We start from the raw sequence: 20,218 nt of genomic DNA, 5'->3' as shown, positions 1-20,218 counted from the left end.
AGAACAACAAGGACAATCATGTGATGTACAAAACTGAACAACAAGGACAATCATGTGATGTACAAAACAGAACAACAAGGACAATCATGGGATGTACATGTAGATTGGAACACGTTATGCTCTCCTGTGCTCAGGCGAAGAAGACTCTGACAGCGACCCGGGGGTTATCGACGGCCACCTTCGCCGGGGACACTCGACGGCCGGGCATGCCTCCGACGACGACGACGATGATGTCATTGACGACGATGGCAGACGCGTACAGCCGAGGTATGCTCTCGATACATTGCACAGCATGTCGTCTTGTTGTTATTTTGTTGTTATTTTGTTGTTTTCTGAAGTGGGATGCTTGTACATGCATAGTATTCACTGATCTAGCATCTTGATTCTTCCTTGTGTGTGCGTACATGTAGTGACTGTGTGCTGAAGTCTATCGCTATACCTGGCACCCGTCGTGTGTGTTCCTTGTGCACTGGTATCTACATGTGTGTGTGTGTGCGTGGGTGCGTGCGTGGGTGTGTGTGCGTGGGTGTGTGTGCGTGGGTGTGTGTGTGTGCGTGTGTGTGTGTGGGTGTGTGTGTGTGTGATCTGTGCACCTTTCACTATTGCAGTGCCGACGCCCGGTCTGATTTTGAAGTGATGATGCTGCGCAAGAGAGCGGTGAGGACGCGATAAAAGCTGTTCCATCTGGCTGGAGCGATCCCTACGGTTCCATTCATGGATCTTTGATGTCTATTCGATCAGTGTGCTTGATGTGTTTAGTTCCTATTAGGGGTGAAACGAGTATCAATTTTGACCAATCGATCACTCATTCATAATATTCGATCGAGTATCCGATTATTTCGAGTATTTTATCGAAATTCAAAAGCGCTAGATTTGTGAGTTCTCGACCAATTCAGAAGAAATTATCTGTGAGCGTAGCACAAAAGTCGCCAACGTCTTGTACAGAGTGTAAAGTAACGATTTTCACCAGTACTTTCATTATCTCAAAACAAAATAACCTTACTTGCCGTGGTGATCGCATCGTCCAAGTCATAAAATACTGACTCAAAGGCACAAATAATGCATGCACACCAGTCGATGAGCAGTACAACAGAGGTTTTTGAAAAATAGAATGCCAGTACTAAAAAAAAATAATAATAAAATAAAATAAAAACGATCGAGTGCAACATTTCGAATACTCGCTCGTTTGAGATTTTCGAACGAATACTCGAATATTCGAACTAATCGTTTCACCCCTAGTTCCTATGTATCATAATTATACAAGTAACAATAGATTCACATCTTTGTCATGCGACTAAATTAGTGTAGAAAGTAGTCATGGTGTGTGGTCCGTGGTCCGTGGAAACAACATGGCCGGCATCATGTGACCCATAAATGCAAGGGTTGACTGGAGTTGAAACCTAACTTGGCTGTCCCGCATGGTCATGTGATTTGATGTGAAACCACTCTATACAGCAGAACGAATCGCTGTGTGTGTGTGTGTGTGTGTGTGTCTGTGTGTCTGTGTGTATCTGTGTGTGTGTGTGTGTCTGTGTGTGTGTGTGAAAAGGTCCCCGGTCCGAATGCTAAGTAAGCGAAGAGATAATTATTTTGTGAAGTTTGATACCGTATTGCAACTGGTCATCACCACCGCCATATTGTTTGTCGATGGGCCCTGCTGTTGTGCTCTGTGCATGGCTGATCATGGGGAGAGCAGTAATGAAGCGTAGTGTTTTTCCTGGGGGCCAGTTTGCTTTCTCTATCAGTTTGGTTTGTTCTGTGGAGGACATCTCCTGCTCACGGTATTCAAGTTTGTTCTGTGCCTTCCTTCTTTTTTCCCTACTTTTTCTCGTCGGCAGGGCCGCAAGAAGAAAAGAAAGCCGGTACGTTGTGACAATGGGTTTTGCTCGTTTAGTCTGTTTAGCTTGATGAATACAGTGTGCATCAACTCACAGTTTTTGTTTATGTGTGTGTGTGTGTGTGTCTCTCTCTCTCTCTCTCTCTCTCTCTCTCTCTCTCTCTCTCTCTCTCTCTCTCTCTCTCTCTCTCTCTCTCTCTCTCTCTCTCTCTCTCTCCTTGCTCTCAGGGTGATGAGATTACCGGCATGGACGACTATGTGCGCACGTTTATCCGTGAGATGAGAACGGCTGCCGAGGTATGGCCAATGTTGGTAGTGCTTGCTGTTCTGCGGGCCATGTTGTTAAGCAAAATTACATCCTGTTGACATCGCCGGGTGCGGTGTCAACATGTGCGAACGTACTCTCTGTAACTTCTGTGCATGTTCCACTCTATCTTGGGTCTGAGTGAAAGCAGTCACTGTTGAGTACACTCTATCACGGGTCTGAGTGAAAGCAGTCACTGTTGAGTACACTCTATCACGGGTCTGAGTGAAAGCAGTCACTGTTGAGTACACGCTGAACATGTGTAATCTACGCTGCTGCAGTGAAATTCCGTAGCCAAGCCCCTGCCTGTGCACAGTGGACAGTGTAGGGTCTTCAAAGGGACGCACATTACAGGTTGGGCTTTACCTTACTCTCTGTTGGTAGCTAGTGGGTGAGCATATATCCGGGCATTGGTATTTGTGGCAGGTTTTGTTTATCAATGGAGATGGTACTTGTGTTTTGTCGTGATCGTGATTGGATTTTTCGGGGTTTGTTATTTTTTAAACTTGTTGTACTGTGCCATTAAGTTCCGTGCTCTTTACGCACTTGAATGCTTTACCTTTGACAGCATTACTTTGTGCTCCTTTGACGCATTTTGGTTGCGCTCGTATGTGTGTGTGTGTGCGTGTGTGCGCGCGTGTGTGTGCGTGTGTAGGAGGATGTGCAACTGAATGAGCGACAGCAAGCAGCTACCAAGAAGCTGAAGATGTTACCCAGTGTATTACGCTGCCTAAACCAGTAAGCTGTTGCTATCCTTTACTATGGTATGACTATGGTATGACTATGGTATGCGCATGCATGTGGGCTGCAGGAGAGAACCGCTGTGGTTGGATTTCCTCGGGTCATGCGTCTGGGTGGGTAGCATGTTGTCTCATTACGACCTTGTACTGCTCAGCGAATGCTCTCTCGCCTTTCTCTTTCTCCTCTCTCCTTCATCCCCCCCCCCCCCCTCTCACTTACTCGATCTACTAGTATCTTCCTCTCTCCCCCTCTCTCTCACTCACTCTAGCATCTATCTTTTCTCTCCTATGTGTGTGTGTGTTGTGCAGGGCTGATCTAATGCCTTTGTTCATCAGGCAGGGTGCCCTATCTTCGGTTGCGGTAAGGCTAGACCGTTCTCTCTCCTATTGTTCAGTTATTGCCGGCTGCTGGTCTTGGATCAACTGTCTTACATGTACACGGCAGTGTAAACCTTTCTAGTGACAACTGAAGGCTTCCTCAGGGTAACCCGTAAATAAGAAAAACCAGTTTTGAGTTTCAAAGGAAGTAATAGATGATGTGGCCCTACCAGCTAACTGGACCTCAAACTCTGCAGAACTACCTCCCCGTGGCATGCAGCCAGCTGCCAACATATCTTATGAGCTTATGTTATAACAGTACTCGCCCCAGCTGTACATCAAAGCAGAATATCTGGCAGACCCTCACTCGTATGTCCTTTTATGTACATGTTGTGAGTGTGTGGGTGTGGGCGGGTGTGTGTGTGTGTGTGGGTGCTGCTGTTGATGCTGCTGCTGCTGCGTTCAGGTTTGGTTAACTCCGCTACCCGATGGCTCTCTTCCACATTTGACAGTGCGCGATGGCCTAATCACCTGGTTGTGTTCGGTAGGTTGTGTTGGTTGGCAGCTACGTCTCACTGCTGATACGAGTATGTTAGCGTATTACTAGTATTAGACTGTAACATATCCTCACCTTGCACACAATGGTGGTGGTGGTGGTGGTGGTGTGTGGGTGGGAGGCTGTTAGGAAATCGTGCTTCTGAGGGCAGTTAAAAGTCAGGTGCTGCAAAGGAGCCTTGAGGGATTGGCCTGTTGTTTACCCGAGCCAGATGTCAAGTTTGTGTGAGTGGGTGGATGGAATGGTTGACCTGTTGGGTGAGTGGTAGTAGTCCTACTCCCCATTACATGCTATGCGTGCTCATCTGTTAGGCGTATAGGCGCGCACGACCAGAGTACATAACCTCCAAGACAAGAGTGTACTGCACACCCTGTATGCAGAGCTGTGGGGGGGGGGGGGGGGGGGGCGCATGGTGATGCACCATGTGCCAACAGTAGCTCAATAGGTTCCATGAGCAAGTAGTGTTGAGTGACTGTTAGGGAATGAATGTACCCGAAGCAGGCTTGGTTACAACTCTGATGGTATCATGTATCAGGTCGAGCTCATCTGTCAGGCACTGGTCCCCTCTGCTGTCCCTGCCCCCCCCCCCCCCCCCCCCACCTGCTGATGTTGCAGGGTCTTGGTTACAGTAACTGTATGCTTTCACCCACACTGATTCCATTCTGACCTGTGTATCTCCATATGACTGTGAACTGTATGGACACAGGTACCCGAGCTCGAACCCAGCCAGTTGAAGTCGAGCAGCGTCGGCAAGGCAATCATGTATCTGTATCGCCATCCCAAGGAGACGCGCGAGAATCGGCAGCGCACTGGAAAGCTGATCAGTAAGCGCTGCATTGCGTCTGCTTCTCTCTCAAAGTCGCTTTGTTCTTGTTGCCACGCTGTGTGCCCCCCCCCCCGAAAAAAGTCCTGTGTGGATAGTATGGGGCAGACTCCGGAGCAGCACCCATTTCTGCTAATCCATCGGCGCCTGATTGTGTTGTGGGGTGCAGTAGAACTCCTCTTATTTGGGCACATTGCGACTGGGCCAACGCCCGTAACTAGGGATTGTCCGTGACTCAGAACATGCATGTGAATGAACAACTGGTATGCCAGCCTATAGTTTTTGTGTGCTGTGTTTTGTTTAAGAGCCCATTTTGTGTGGCTCAAGAGGGGTTAGGAAGATGGCCGAACCTAGGGAGTCTGGATTAGATGGGTGTTGCGGTGTACATGTATTGATGTGCCACAGGTTCCTGGTCGCGTCTCATCTTCGGTCTTGAAGCTAACTACAAGCTGGTGAGCCGTGACGAGCGAGAGATGCGCGATTACATGCACATGAAGCGGCAGAAGCAGCGGCAAAGGTACTGCCACCGCAAGCTAGCTATCTGTGTGTGTGTGTGTGTGTGTGTGTGTGTGTCCCCTTTCACCTCGTTTACTCCCCTTATTTCTTTTCCTTTCTCGCTGTTGTCTCCCGCTTCTGGGAGCGACATGGCCATTTTGTGGCAGTTGTACATAGTAGTAGTAGTAGTAGTAGTAGTAGTAGTAGTAGTAGTAGTAGTAGTAGTAGTAGTAGTAGTAGTAGTAGTAGTAGTAGTAGTAGTAGTAGTAGTAGTGTGTATGTGTGTGTGTGTGTGTGTGTGTGTGTGTGTGTGCGTGTGTGTGCGTGTGTGTGCGTGCATGTGTGTGTGTGCGTGTGCCAGCTAGTTCGGTTGGTGGGTACACTTATGAATAGGGCTGAAACGATTATACCGAATAATCGAGTACTCGTTTGATAACTCTAACGATCGAGCAATCGTTTAGATTACCGATTACGATTATTTTGCGTTTTTTAAATTTGTGTCCAGAAAGTACTGTAAACACTCGTTTTGTGAAGTTTGAATCAGTTTCCGCTGGGAGTATGCAGTTGCCAGGGGTATGGTTCATGTTCATGAGGTTAAATTGACTTCAAAACTGCCATGTTTCGGAGCTACCCTTTCACTAATGCAGATTTGTTGGTATTATGAAGGCATAGTTTGTGGAAACAGTAATGTTTGCACAGAATTATGACTCACGCTAACGATTATAATCGATTACTCGATCGTTAAGCTAAAGAGTAATCGATACTTGAAAATCCACGATCGTTTCAGCCCTACTTATGAAGCTTATATCAGATCCACTCTGATTTAGCGACCCACACTATTAGCAAGTATTACCTTCACTGGGGGCAGGGGTAACTGCAGTTGGATCCCCGGACAGATACCCTGATGCCGTCAATCCTTTTTCTGCACCTTGTCCTCGCCCACTTACTGAGGTGTGGTGAGCCCATAAGTGGGATCATTTCAAGTCCACCCTAGTTTGGGGATTTCAGGGGGTGTCCGCCGTTGGGCGGTTCAATGTCGAATGTTGACTCATCTTTCGAAGATTCCTTTTGAGTCTCTCTCCCCTCTCCCGGGGAGAACCACGTGACCAGTTTTGGCAGTGAGCAAGCAAGCAAGTACAAGTGTGCGTGCATGTGTGTGTGTGTGTGTGCATGCGTGTGTGTGTGTGCGGGCGGGTGTGTGTGTGTGCGTCAACTTTAACTTAGACGTTACTATGATGTTGAGCCAGCTATCGTAAAATAGAATAAATTCTTTGAAGTAGTATTATCATGATCTGTGCACAGGGGAATATACGCTACGTTACAGCGTTTTTTATGTCATAATTTATTATTTCCAGTAAAATCACTGCGTGCATTCACTCATTGTTTGCATGCATTTGACCTCTAGTATTGACCCGTTCTGAGTCCTGACAATATCCAGGCTGAACTACATGTACACATGGTATCAAGAGTATGTAAGCCCCCAGGAGTATGCAACTCCTGATACCCTTTCTATGGGGTTCGCCGATGGCGAAAACTCGCATCACGTGGTGTAGTGTCACAGTGGTACGTTTCCAGCCCGTTTTTAGCGAGCAGCGGAGTAATAAAAAAATCACTCCCTGACAGAAACTCACTGCACGTATGCAAATCCCCAGCATGATCATGGCAGATATTCGGATTGCGTGCACACTATCCTTCGTTTGTACGTAATACGGAACGTACCTGGGTACGTGATGTGAGTTTTCTCCGCCGGAGACCCCATACGCAGAGTTGCTCACTCTTGGGAGGTTGTACACTCTTGATGGTATTATTTACTATTGCCATAACTCCTACTTTGAAGTATGTGCTGGCTGTTGCTCACAGCCTCTTCTACAGGTAGACCCCCTCTAATTCGAATACGGTATAATTTGAATATTCTCTGTACATGTAATTCGAAGTTGCGGCCTGGTAGTTTGAGGTTCGAATTAAAGGGAGTCTACCTGTATATATTTTTGTTCGCCTTTGATTATTACCGCTAGATTCTTGCTTTTCACCACAATATATTCTGTGTTCGTTGGAGAATTCCTTTGTGACGTAGTGTGTCACGAAGCGTGAGTGCACAGATCACTTATTCTCTAGTGTCTTTGTGTTTCTTGTTTTCTCTTGTCTAGTACGGACGGAGCTGATGATGAACAGGAGAAGGGAGGACTACTTGGCGAAAGGTATGTTGCTACTCATCTGCAGCCTGTTGCATTCCTCACAGGCCTTTCCCTCATACACACTGCCTTGCGTTCTATTCGGCTGTGTAGCTGGTTATCGACTGTCCAGGATAGATTTCAACTTCTGGAAAAAGCCTCTCTCTCTATCTCTCTGTCTGTTGGTGCCTCTGTCTGTCTGTCTGTCTCTCTCTCTGTCTCTCTCTCTCTCTCTCTCTCTCTCTCTCTCTCTCTCTCTCTCTCTCTCTCTCTCTCTCTCTCTCTCTCTGTCTGTCTCTGTCTCTCTGTCTCTCTGTCTCTCTTTCTTTCTCTCTCTCTCTTTCTCTCTCTCTCTCTCTCTCTCTCTCTCTCTCTGTCTCTCTCTCTCTGTCTCTCTCTCTCTCTCTCTCTCTCTCTCTCTCTCTCTCTCTCTCTCTCTCTCTCTCTCTCTCTCTCTCTGTCACTCTGTCTCTCTCTCTCTCTCTCTCTCTCTCTCTCTCTCTCTCTCTCTCTCTCTCTCTCTCTCTCTCTCTTGTTTTCTATCCCTATGTGAGTAAACATAATATGGCTGTTGATAATTTGATATCATCATTGTATGATGTCAAGTCAGTGGGAAAGTGTGAGCTCTAGTGTGGGGATTGAGCACTTTCCTCTCGTTGTATAATGCTACATTTCATTCTTAAGTTTGGATATGTTCTTTGCTTTGCTTTGCTCAGTGGCCAAGCGCTGAAACCGGGTGATCGTGGATTTGTGGGCCGTGCCCGTGTGCCAAAAGCATCCAACAAGGACTATATTGTACGTCCAAAGTGGAATGTGGACAAGGAGGCGAGTCGCAAGGTAAGCCCTTGTCAAGTTGGTTGTTACCTACAGTCCATTTATTAAAAAAATGGGCCCTTGCTCTGGCGAGCTCCCGTATTTGGCGACTTTTCGTGATTTTATGGTACACGGCTACGGTGCCGCGAAATTTGAAAAAGGGTCCGAAAAAGGTACCTCGTCTAGGGTTCAAACCGCACAATGTACTGTTGTACACAGGGGCGTCGGAACCGGTGCGGCAGATCCGGCCAAAGCCGCACCAATAATTTCATCTTTTGACTTTTGGTTGATAAATATGGTGGTAAAGACACACCTGGCAATATGGCGGTAAACACACGGCCGCCCACACACGCTCTCTTGGCTGCAAAGTTCTGGCACAGAGCTCTCCTTCTCACCACCACCACCATCAGTTCGAGCCTGGCGCCTAGTCGATGCATGGTTGGCGGTATCCGACATAGCAGGCTGGTACATCAAGTAGCGCATGGCACATAGAACATGACACAGCAACGACATAGCTCGATTGCGACGTACGTTTCGTCCCCGCTGGACTCATCAGGTAATCTTCTTCTTGGATGTCTTCATACGGAGCTTGACTCGGGAGAATGATGTGGAAGTCTTGTTCTTGCTATGGCTTGCTTTTTTTCTTCTTTTTTTTGGAGAAATAGACTTCAGAAACATGAGAATTTGAAGAGGATTCCGTAATTCTAAAAAATCCATTGTGATCGAAAGGGAGAAGTCCATCTTCTTATGAATGGTCTGTGCACGCCAACTCTCTGCAAGCTGATAGCATCATAACGAACGGTTTTGTTCAATATTTTCCATCACTGGCCAGCACAGTTCTATGGCAGGCCGCTTCACGCGGAGTTGAGCCAAGCCCAACTTCTTCCTAGATACCGTATTATCTCTAATATAAGCACGGTCCTTTATTTTTTCAATGTACCTCCGCCCCGTGCTATTAATGGAGACGTTCCTTTATTGGAGACTGTTCCATTATTATTTCAACCTCATTTCAGAGGCATGTTGCCATGCCAAATTCATGTATGACACACGCATTTCAGGGTTTTTTTCGCCGGTACAGATAATGAATTTTCACAGTGTTCTTATAATGGAGACTGAGCACTTTATTTTTTGAATGTCGCCCCAAGGTGTTCTATTATTGGAGACGTGCTATTATTGGAGACTGTGCTTATATTAGAGATAATACGGTAAGCGACGAGCGACACACATCACTTTCTGAATTGGTAGGTGCTCGTGACTCGAGAGCTCCAGGCCACATGCAGTTTGGGACTGTGCGTGGACTGCAGGGATATTGCTGCAATGATCCGTGCATTGTCCATCGGTTTTCGTGACAGACCCTTCACACGATGCGAAGCAGAATATCAATCGGCACCCTTAGCGGCCGTCATGATTTCCCTTCGGGAACGGACACGATAATTTACTTTTTACTTTTTTTTACCCATAGCATCACAGAAGCGGTATTGTGCATGGCATTTTAGAAGTTAGTGTTTACCAGTTCTCATCATTTTCTGACTTTTCACTTCTAAACACTTTTTAGTACTTGATCAACGCACCTGTGTGTGTGTGCGTGTGTATGTGTGGGTGTTTGTGTGTATGTGTGTGTCTGTCTAGGGTAAGAAAGAGCCTGACCGGTTTGAGAAGCAGCAGCTGAAGCATAAACAAGGCAAGCAATTGAACAAGACCAGACGTGCTGCCGCCGTCAGTCTCGTTGGCACAAAGATGTCATTGTAATCAAAACAATACTCAGAGCAGCCCATCCGCATCTTCTGTACAGCAAAGTACCAGATAGATTGCCATCAAGAACACTGGTCACGGTATGTTGTACAAGGGTCCTTGCAAGTGGATATATTATAAATAGGTATGTTGTATTAGTACTTCCTTGCTTGCTTCTTGTTTATCTCTATTTAAGTATAGTCTGATGTTGTTAGGTTTTCACCCGTTATGCTCCCAGTTTATGGTAGTTTTTCGTGTCCTGTACTTGATCGTTGCATATCTGTATGTAGGTGTGCTGTGTGTGCGTGTGTGTGTGTGTGTGTGTGTGTGTGTGTGTGTGCGTGTGAACTTGTTTGTGTTTATACATACTGTACGTGGAAGCGCGGATGTCACACTGATTATAGTGAGGCAGCCTCGTGTCTGTTTGCTCTACAGGAGTAAATACTGTGACCTGCCGCTACGCTGTTTTTTATTGTTTTCATCACTTTTTCCCATTCTCGCAGCAGAGCGAGCTGAATGCAGGCTTTCACTCATCCATCCGTCCTAAACTTACATCATTTTCTCCAATTTTTCAAGTTTCCTGTAAATCAGTATGTTTGTGAGCAGCAGATTAGTCTACCGTGTTGAACAGCGTGCACACACAAACTCTTGCAACCAGTCAGTAAGCACAGGTTTCTTGTGCTTGTTGCTTGATACAGTTGTTATGCATTGCAGCTGAATGGTCTTGGTTCTCAGCTTGTCCTAGCCTTGCTGTGAATGGTCTTGGTTCTTAGCTTGTCCTAGTCTTGCTGGGAATGGTCTTTGTTCTCAGCTTGTCCTAGCCTTGCTGTGAATGGTCTTTGTTCTCAGCTTGTCCTAGCCTTGCTGTGAATGGTATTAGTTCTCAGCTTGTCCTAGCCTTGCTGTTCTAGTTTTTCTTGTACCATTGCACAACCACAGTTGCCATGGTTACCTGCTATGCACCGACCTGAACCGTGTTTACCTGTGCCAAGGCTTTATTCGGCCGGGTGAAGTGGATGTACAATGCTGCTCGTTGAAATTCGGTCGTGCGAGTCAAGTTAGTTAGCGCCCTGCACCTGTGCGTAGCACAGTGTTCACACAGGTGTGCATAACTCCCTGGCATGTAATGTGCTGTTCAATGAAATACGATCGAGGCAGTCAACTTTGCGACCTACACAAGTAAACATCTCAGTGTTCGAAGATCTAGGGCTGTACAATGCCGGGAAGGCTGGGACGCACGTGGCTCGCATGATTGGATTTCTTTGAGCAACTCTGTACTCGACTGAAGCGATCGGGTTTCATGTTATTTACAGTGGTTGACCTACTGACAGTTAGGTGGTCAGCTGGCCTGCCATTGGCTGTTTTAATGACTCGGGATAGTGAGAGAAAGTATCAGCATGTTGACTGGGTAGATTTGTGTGCAATAGGCTGGCTACGGATGACTGCCCATCCAACTTCATTAAATTTTGTTACAAACAGGGGGGGGGGGGGGGGGGGGCGAAAAGTACCGGTATTTCACGACTCCCTGGTTAAAATTTTAAATGAACAGTGAGAACACACCAAGACTCAATAACACTGTATGAGTGAATCGGGAATATTTTGTATGCCTAGGAGGCGCACAAATTGAATTTTTTTAAATAGGAGAGTCTTCGGGTACTAGGGTACGGGTGTTACACGTAATTAGAGCGGGTACTACCAAGAGTACATAACCCCCCAGAGTGTGCAACGCCTGATCCAGCTCTGCAAAGGGTCTTGGTCGAGCGTAATCGGATCTTTGCGTCCTAATACCGTACAAATCTGAGGGGAACCCGGGTAGTCACGGGTACTCTAGGATCAAAAACAACGGTGCCCTACCTTGAGACCGGCCTTTTGCTGGTGTGGAGTGTACGCATGACATCAGAAGATCCGATTACGCTCGACCAAGACCCTATGCAGAGCTGGATCAGGCGTTGCACACTCTGGGGGGTTATGTACTCTTGGTAGTAGGGTAGCAGTTTGCTCCTGGATATTTTGCATGTGAGTAGGTGTTCGGTGAAAATGTACGGAATTTTTTCCACATACAGCATATTTGGCGAATGGAACATTTTCACTCACCGATGCGTAGAGCTCAATTCTGAGCAATATGCGAGCTGTTCATACCGTAGTGTTACGTATAAAAGCATGACCCATATAGAAGCATGACTCAAAACAGAAGCCGATTTCACGAAGCGCTCCATGACACAGAAGCATGATTTGAATAAAAGCATGCATGTATCATGTACTTGCACACTACATACATGTGCGTGACAATGTGCACTGCACAGTGTAAACTGAAGATGTTGGCGTAGAAGCATGTTTCGAATGTAAGCATAACTTGAATAGAAGCATGGTTTGAACCCCGGCTTATACGGCCGTACGCACCTGCTTTTATACGCGACATTACAGTATTCATTATATTCTTGATTTCCAGTATGGGTAACAAATAGCCGACAAAAGTCAAAATGGTTGGCTAGGGCTCCGATACGAGTGTGACAGCGTTATAAATATTGCCGGGAGCTGGGGCCGGGGACTAAAAATGGCAGCATCTGCGCAAGAGCCAGAGAACGAGGGACACTGCAAGCCAGAGGATAATATAATTGTACGCATGTGCACAATGCAGATGGATGCATGCTACTAGAGTGTAGGCACACACCTTGGTTTTAGCTTGGGGAGCTGCACAGTGTTAGCAAGCATTGATCATAGCAATATCTGGTAGTTCAGCATGAACACATGTGTAGGCAGGTACTGGTACATACATACATACATGACTGTGTGAAAAGTCAAGTCTCAACTTTCTTCAATATGAACAAATAACGGTCATGATCACAAAAGTGGAATGGATGGGTGGATGGGTGAGTGTGTGAGTTGAGAATCCACTGTAAGTGCAGACACAACAAGAACAGAAATCGGGAACTGTGGACTTCGAATACTTGCAGCGAGTGCGCAAGAGACTCTGTTTGGCAATGGAGCATACACCGTATGCGCCAACCTCCTGTAAAACTGATACTGTAGTAGACTGGACTAGACAGTACATGTAGTTCAGTTGATCATTATATCTACATAGTAACACAACAGTGTGTGTCATAGACAATCTGTATACATCATGTCTATACAAGTGATGTCACAGTGTTGTGATCAATGACAGGTAGTGTGCTGTTGGAGTATCTCTTACTGCAGTAGCTTCTTGAAATGATCCATGTCCAGTGCTGGTCACTTTCACCAATCTCAACTGCTAAACACTATCCAGTAGAGATCCTCAGAAGCTCACCTAGCCCTGTAGAATGTACAACGGCGAGATAAGAGTGCACATACGCATGCACACACACACCACACACCACACACACACACACACACACACACACACACACACACACACACACACGCACCCAAACACGCATACATACCAAAACACACACTCGCAGGCAGGCCATTTACTTGAAGCCCTGGGCGTAGAATTGGTCGTATGGACTGCATGCATTGGTGCTAAGGAATGAGGTCATTGTTTTAATAATCATGACTCATTGTAACATCATGCCTGTTATCTACAGGCAACTGTATACATTATGGATAACATCAAGTTGTCAAACAGGTGACCGACACGTTGCACACATACTACAGAACTTGCGATGACATTCCCTGCAAGGGAATTTTCCCTGATATATTCCACTATTTTTATATTTAGAACGCATATGGTGAGCCAAGGAAAGCAATTTGTAATAATTATGGAAAGTGTGGGCACAAGTTATGCGATTCCATATGCGATTCCATATCACAAATTTTTATATTTATTCCCACTCATGCCCCCCCCCCCCTCTTTCTCGTCCCACACACATACACACAACCCACAATCTCGCAAGTATGCAAAGAAGCAGGCACACACACACACACGCACGCACGCACGCACGCACGCACGCACGCACGCACACACACACACACACACACATACACACACACACACTCCGGGTCGCTAATCCTGGTACACACAACCATGCAGTTCACGAGTTTCTCATTGCACGAGACGAAGACGAGAAGAGGCGTGGGTGTTTGTGATGTGAAAAGTGGCTTCGCCTTTTAAATCACTTCTGGCAATTTCGGCATTGTAGTTGGAACGTGTCTCTTTCATCGGCAGTTGGGCGCTTGGTGGACCGGTCACACGGTTGTGGAGAGAAAAGCCCTGCATCGATTTGCAGCAAAGTTCAAAGATGGCATAGTGTACTGCCGTACAGCATGGTTTCCGGACACATCAACGTTCAGGTACAGAGCTCCCGACATCAACATCATTAGAGGCAGAACTGGACTGGGTACAGTGGTGAACTGCAATGCCACCCGCACACACACACACACACACACACACCTTGGACCTTGGACGCGCTGCCATATTCTGGCTATGCGGACCCCATGGGGGGTTGAGCAGGTTCGGAACAGTAGGGGCGATGACGGGATAGGTCCTGTGGTCTACTGAAACGCCGACCGCAATTGCAAACGATACAGAAGGAGCTACGGTCTGTGTTGGTTGCTCTGGCCGAGCCACGGCTGCACTTGTGACGTTTCATGCCTTGGCGCGATAGCACACAGCGGTTGCAGCGGGCGCAGTGGAAACTGCAGCGTTCGCAGGACATATTGTTTGTAACCGGTGACTCAAGTGTGTCAGAAGATGCCTCTGCTGGTGATGTTGGTGGCGAGCACTTGTGTCGGGCAAATCCACCCTTGCTCCGGAACCATCACACACACACACACGCACACGCACACGCACACGCACACGCACACGCACACGCACACGCACACGCACACACACACACACACACACACACACACACACACACTGCAACCATCGGTGACGCTGGGAGCACTGGCGACTATCAGATTGCTGCTGAACTGGTTCATTGCTCGGCCGTCATGCCCAGCATGTAGCAGCAGTAATGATAGCACAATGCAATTAGGGTTGACCTGTGACAAATCAACACGGTTGACTAGTCACAGGCTGACACGGTGCAAGACCAATCTGAGTGGCAGCGGGGTATGTGGAGTGAATACGACCAGCTCACAAAATGGCCAGGGAGATAGGCAGTGAGGTGAGCAAGTGTGCATTCGCTCGACAAAAATATATCGCCAACACAAGTGCCCATACATGCAGTCACACAAAACACACACACACACACACACACACAAAACACACACACACACACCCACCCACCCACCCACACACACACACACACACACACACACATACACACACACACACACACACACACACACACACACACACACACACACACACACACACACACACACACACACACACACACACACACACACACACACACACACACACACACACACACACACACACACACGTGTGCTCCAAACACATACATACAGGCAGACTCATGCCTGTCCTATCAAGCCATTGTTAAAATGTCACATTAGGGAAGTTTCGCTCTATGGAATTACGTATGAAAATACTGTAGCACCTGCACGTAGTTTTCAAACGGAATAATCCGCGCTGTTGGGTTTCCCTCTGCGTGATTTCTCCACGACTGCTAAACATACCTTGTTGCTTTGGAGACGCGTTGACTGCATGCACCTACCGCATGGACCACGACCCCAAACCGCGTTTTCCATTATATTTTGCACGTGGTGTACGGTGTGTGTACCTTGTGTTTCGCGTGGCTTTAACGTTGCCATGGATAAATCCGGAAAATGAGAAAATATTTCAAAAGGTCATACAGAGGACTCAACGTAGGAAAGAGGTTTCCTACGGAAATCCGTAGAGAGATTTACGTATGAAAGTTGCTCTCGCTCCCCGGCGCGTACGACATATGGATTTTCATACGTAATTACGTAGAGCGAAACCTCCCTGTTGACCCCAGAAGGCCCGGGTCATACAGAGAGACTGTAGGTGTATACTGTATGGGATGCTACAGAAAACCAAACGTACCCCCCCCCCCCCTCCCCCCCTCTCTCTTGGTCCAGCCATGCACTCAGCGGTAGTCACTCGTAATACTGAACCATTATTACAAGTACAAGTACAGCCCTCCCCCCCCCCCCCCCACCACCCCATACACACACACACACACACACACACACACACACACACACACACACACACACACACACACACACACACACACACATACACGCACATACACACACACACATACTCACATACACACACACACACACACACACACACACACACACACACACACACACACACACACACACACATACACACACACACACACACACACACACACACACACATACACACACACGTACACACACACACACACACACCCCACCATACACACACACACACACACACACACACACACACACACACACACACACACACACACACAGAAATGTTTACACACAGACTCAACAGTAATTTTCTCATGATAACAAGGCACTAAGTAGTAAGTACACACCAGTTCATCACACAGCACTCACAATCTGTCATGTGAGTTGATCTTGACACTCTAACTTACTGTAGTGTGCGATGTCTGAGTACTGCCAGCATAGCACAGTGTTGGTTGTGTTCACTTAGGTGTTCACCAGTTTGACGATGTTTGCCACACAGGTAAGCCATGCCACAACGAGGACATGCCTCGATGTTGTCCAGGTCATAGCAGACAAAACATGCTGCTACACGTGGACACCATTCCAGTAGTGCAATGTGGTGATCAATGCTCACTTGGCCTCTCTTGGATTGATGATGTAGGGCAGCAGTGAGAGAGATGTATAGCACAGAATCGGGCACAGCAGGTGGTGGTAAGTACACAATTCCAGAAACTGAGAGACCAGTTGCACAATTTCTTGGCAGGCAAGCACTGAGATCATTAACCAATGACTTCAGTGCTGGGAAGAGTTTGGACCTATCGACAGGTACTAAGAACGTATTCTACAGCAAAGCACACAACACAGAACAGTGTTGAAAAGAATGTAACTGAATTCAGTACACTTGAAACAGGCAACATCATACACAACAATAACAAATCAGGCTGATATAGCAGAAAGCAACGCGTTCCATATCCATAGTTACCATGTCTTAGAAGTTTTCACATTCTCCTGTGTGTTCAGCAAGTAATGAGGTTCAGTGAGACAGACACTATACCGTAGATCATTACTGAGTACACTGGGTTGCAGTACACTGGGTTCTTTCAGAATGGAGTGTGGGGTGTGGATGAAAACTAGGGTAAGCAAAACGCTGCACTACCAGCTTACCTCCACATTGAGCCGTGTTCTAGCCGTCAGAATACAAGATTGCACCACTTCCAGATCAGGTATCTTGTTCTGACTACAGTTGTTAATCAGTGCTGTTGTGTGATCTGCTGGATTTGAGCCAGTACACCATCTCCTGACATAGTCCATCACAATGTTGTAGGCATGCTGTGCTGGTAGCGTGAGACCCAATGGAGTTGTGTGTGCCCATCCATTTACTACCAAGGATATGTACTCGGGGTTGTACATATCCCTCAAGTACATGTACAGTAGTGTGGTAACTGTGTCATTATCCATGGAGTGCAGGTACAGTTGTATCCGAAAAGCAGACACAGTGGTATAGTCGTCATTGACATTGACCGAGCGCCTGATAGCAGTTGGTACATGTTTCCACTTGCACTGTGGTATACCCAGTGTTGTAACCAATGATGGTGAAATAATCCACTCACTGCTACAGGAACTTGACATGACCTTGCCCAGGATCACACGAATGCACTGTTGCAGAACGTTGTACATTGTAGCACATGACGTGACTGCACCATCTTGTGATAGGAAGTGTGATGACATCACTCTCTCTGCAAGGTCTTCTACCACCTGTACATTGGGTATATCCTTGTTTAGCAGAGTGGAACAACACAGTTGAATGAGTTTCAGGGCATATTCAGTGAGACCTGTTGCAAGACCCATTCCTAGTGTTGTTGTAACACGCTGGTACACCACCTGAAGACGGGATAGTGTTTCCTGGCTGAGCTCAGCTTGTCTTTTCCTGCAGCCCATGGTCAGAGATATGTTTGTCCTGCATGACTCCAATGAAAGTTGTATCAAAATTAGCTGCAGCTGTAATTGATTTCCTGTCAGTTCCTGGTTGCATTTCAGAAGAAGCTTTTGGGCTTTCAGATCCAAATAGTCAAAAATGGTGTCAGAATCTGCTGCCTCGCCTGCACAGGGAGTCCTACAACAGACCGAGGCATAAAGGCTGCCAACTTGAACGGATAGCGGTGCCTTGTCCAATCGTTGAACCCTGTCACCGAACTCTGCAACAACTGTCGCTGTCCCAAACAAAGCTGCAAACAAACCAATACACGTTGCTAATCTAGAGAAAGGAAGAAGTTCATCATCAGACAGCAGATCAACAACCGACAACGCATTCTCGATGTTCACGGCTTCCTGAACCAGTTGGTGACTCCAATACATTGCTTTTTCTGCACCACAACCTCTACAGTCATCAACTTCCTTCACAAAGCCAAGGAAATGCTTGCACATTCGCCGTTGGTACATGGGTTGCTTGTCTTCTGGGCATTGGTAACGGCCAAATTCAGCGACGAATGGTTGCAAAGAGTAGCGTTTCAAATACGAATTGTAATACAGGAAACAAATCTTGATCAGAGGATAAAAACGTACAAGATGAACCACATTGGCATCAGTTGCAGGCAAACCCACCATCACACAAGCGCAATCAGATGAGAACGAGGAGCGTAGTTGAGCTAGAGCATGGAATGATTCCTTGTCATCCCGTTGTAATCTGTTGTATGCTATTGTCAACAGCTTCAGGATTCGATGATTCGGTTTCAGACCATCGTCGTTGAACACATCAAGACCAATCTTCTTGAACACCGCCAGCAACATGGTTGGAGTTAATTGATCACCTTGTAGAAGACCAGCTGTAATGCGTACAGCAAGTGGAACATTTCCACAATGATCCACTAACCTCTGTGCATCTTCAATGCTCACACTACCTTCAACACATAGACCATGGAGAAGACGAACAGCACAAACCTTTGTCAGACCATCAAGACGGTGTTGTTGTAGTTTAAACTGGGCAACGTGTAGGTCAAAGTAAACACGACTTGTCAGTAGGACATGGACGCTGTGTTGTAGTCGTAGTAGTCGCTGGATGACATCTTGTAGTTGGAAATCCTTATCCGCATTGGCCTGGATAGCATCCTCGGCATTGTCCAGAATGACTAGCATGCTTTGTTTGCTACCATGATCATCCATGCCATCAGTTGATTTTGTTGTCTTGCCAGTAGTTTCAGATGAAACAGGATTTGTTTCGAGTCGGCTTTGAATCATTGCCTGGACAGCGTCAACACCAGCTACACCGCGTAAATCAAAGAACTCCACACGACAACCAGCATTGCGACATGCATGTCCAACAGCAATGGCTACGGACGTCTTACCAAAACCTGCTGGTGCCGCAAGACTCTGCACTCGTGTAGATGATGACTTGGACTTTGTTGTGAGAATGTTGTGACTGATCTCTGTAACAATGTCATCCCTGCCAGTGAAGTGGTCGTCCAGGTCTGGTAGAGATGAGTTGCTTGAATGTGATGATGTTTTTGAAACCTGAGCTGTAGTTAGTCTAGTACTCCTTGGTGTACCCATACTAGTTGCACTGGTTGTTGCTAAAGCTGATGTTGCTTGTTTGTCTGTTGCTGTATGTCTACTGCTGGAGGACAGTTGTTGATCAGTCTCACTACCTCCCTCTGTGTGGACTGATTGTTGTGTTGTCTGTTGTCCAGCCGTTGTCATGGTAGCATCTACCAAGATAACAAGTAGAGAACAGAACTACAGTGAACGTAGAGTCTGTACGAGTAGAAATCTGTCGTGACCCTGTATACATATTATATGTACCTCTCATCATTTTTGTACTCTCTGCACATTCACTATCACATGATGTATAGCCAAACTGTCACATGCCACTAGCAAACTTTCTCATCAATCTCCATAACATTGGTGCACTTCTCTTTACTTTCCTTTTGAACATTTGGCCACACGCTTTTATTGCTGTTTCTCGTCACCCGAAAGTCGAAAATCGTATGCGAGAGGCCACACCGTTTTTTTTTATCTATGTTTCACGTCCCCTGCGCGTGCATGTATTTCACAGTCGGAGTTCCAAAAAAAAGAAAAAAAAGTACATCATTGTTGCATTGTAACTATTATGTTGGCATCATTAATTTTGTTCTATTTGTCGCACGATTGTACTCAGCTCACATGCATGTACATGTAGTTGTGTGTGTAAGCTGGACCGCAAGTCACGCAATCATCATGCCGCCTGTGTTTGGACCACAAGCATGCTGATAATGCTGACAGAGTTTGGCCAGTTATTACCAATCAGTAGAGATTGCATTGCGCAATGAACTTACTTTGCTACATTCATTGTATTGAAATTACACTCATGTATGTAT

The 20,218-nt window shown here is 46.6% G+C and overlaps 1 protein-coding gene across 2 annotated transcripts in view; it reads left to right on the top strand.

Annotated features, from left to right (window-relative positions):
• The first annotated feature begins 103 nt into the window (after positions 1–103).
• LOC135813675 (protein IWS1 homolog) overlaps positions 104–20,218 on the top strand; it is an 83,675-nt gene continuing 63,560 nt past the window's right edge. Inside the window, exons 1-12 of one of the 2 annotated variants that reach the window (XM_065326728.1) lie at positions 119–267; positions 609–657; positions 1,839–1,862; positions 2,066–2,134; positions 2,797–2,879; positions 3,191–3,242; positions 3,666–3,743; positions 4,462–4,579; positions 4,984–5,095; positions 7,221–7,271; positions 7,961–8,081; positions 9,687–10,754. In XM_065326728.1, coding sequence (XP_065182800.1) covers positions 637–657; positions 1,839–1,862; positions 2,066–2,134; positions 2,797–2,879; positions 3,191–3,242; positions 3,666–3,743; positions 4,462–4,579; positions 4,984–5,095; positions 7,221–7,271; positions 7,961–8,081; positions 9,687–9,806 — 849 coding nt within the window. In that variant the 5' untranslated portion in view covers positions 119–267; positions 609–636 and the 3' untranslated portion in view covers positions 9,807–10,754. Of the gene's footprint in view, positions 268–608; positions 658–1,838; positions 1,863–2,065; positions 2,135–2,796; positions 2,880–3,190; positions 3,243–3,665; positions 3,744–4,461; positions 4,580–4,983; positions 5,096–7,220; positions 7,272–7,960; positions 8,082–9,686; positions 10,755–20,218 lie in introns of those variants that run through there. The other variant, XM_065326721.1, reaches the window with a different exon arrangement.

The sequence above is a fragment of the Sycon ciliatum genome, chromosome 1, assembly GCF_964019385.1.
Source record: "Sycon ciliatum chromosome 1, ocSycCili1.1, whole genome shotgun sequence".
NCBI classification, from domain to species: domain Eukaryota; kingdom Metazoa; phylum Porifera; class Calcarea; order Leucosolenida; family Sycettidae; genus Sycon; species Sycon ciliatum.
Note: the sequence above shows the minus strand (reverse complement) of the source record. Positions and strands in the feature narration are given on the sequence as shown.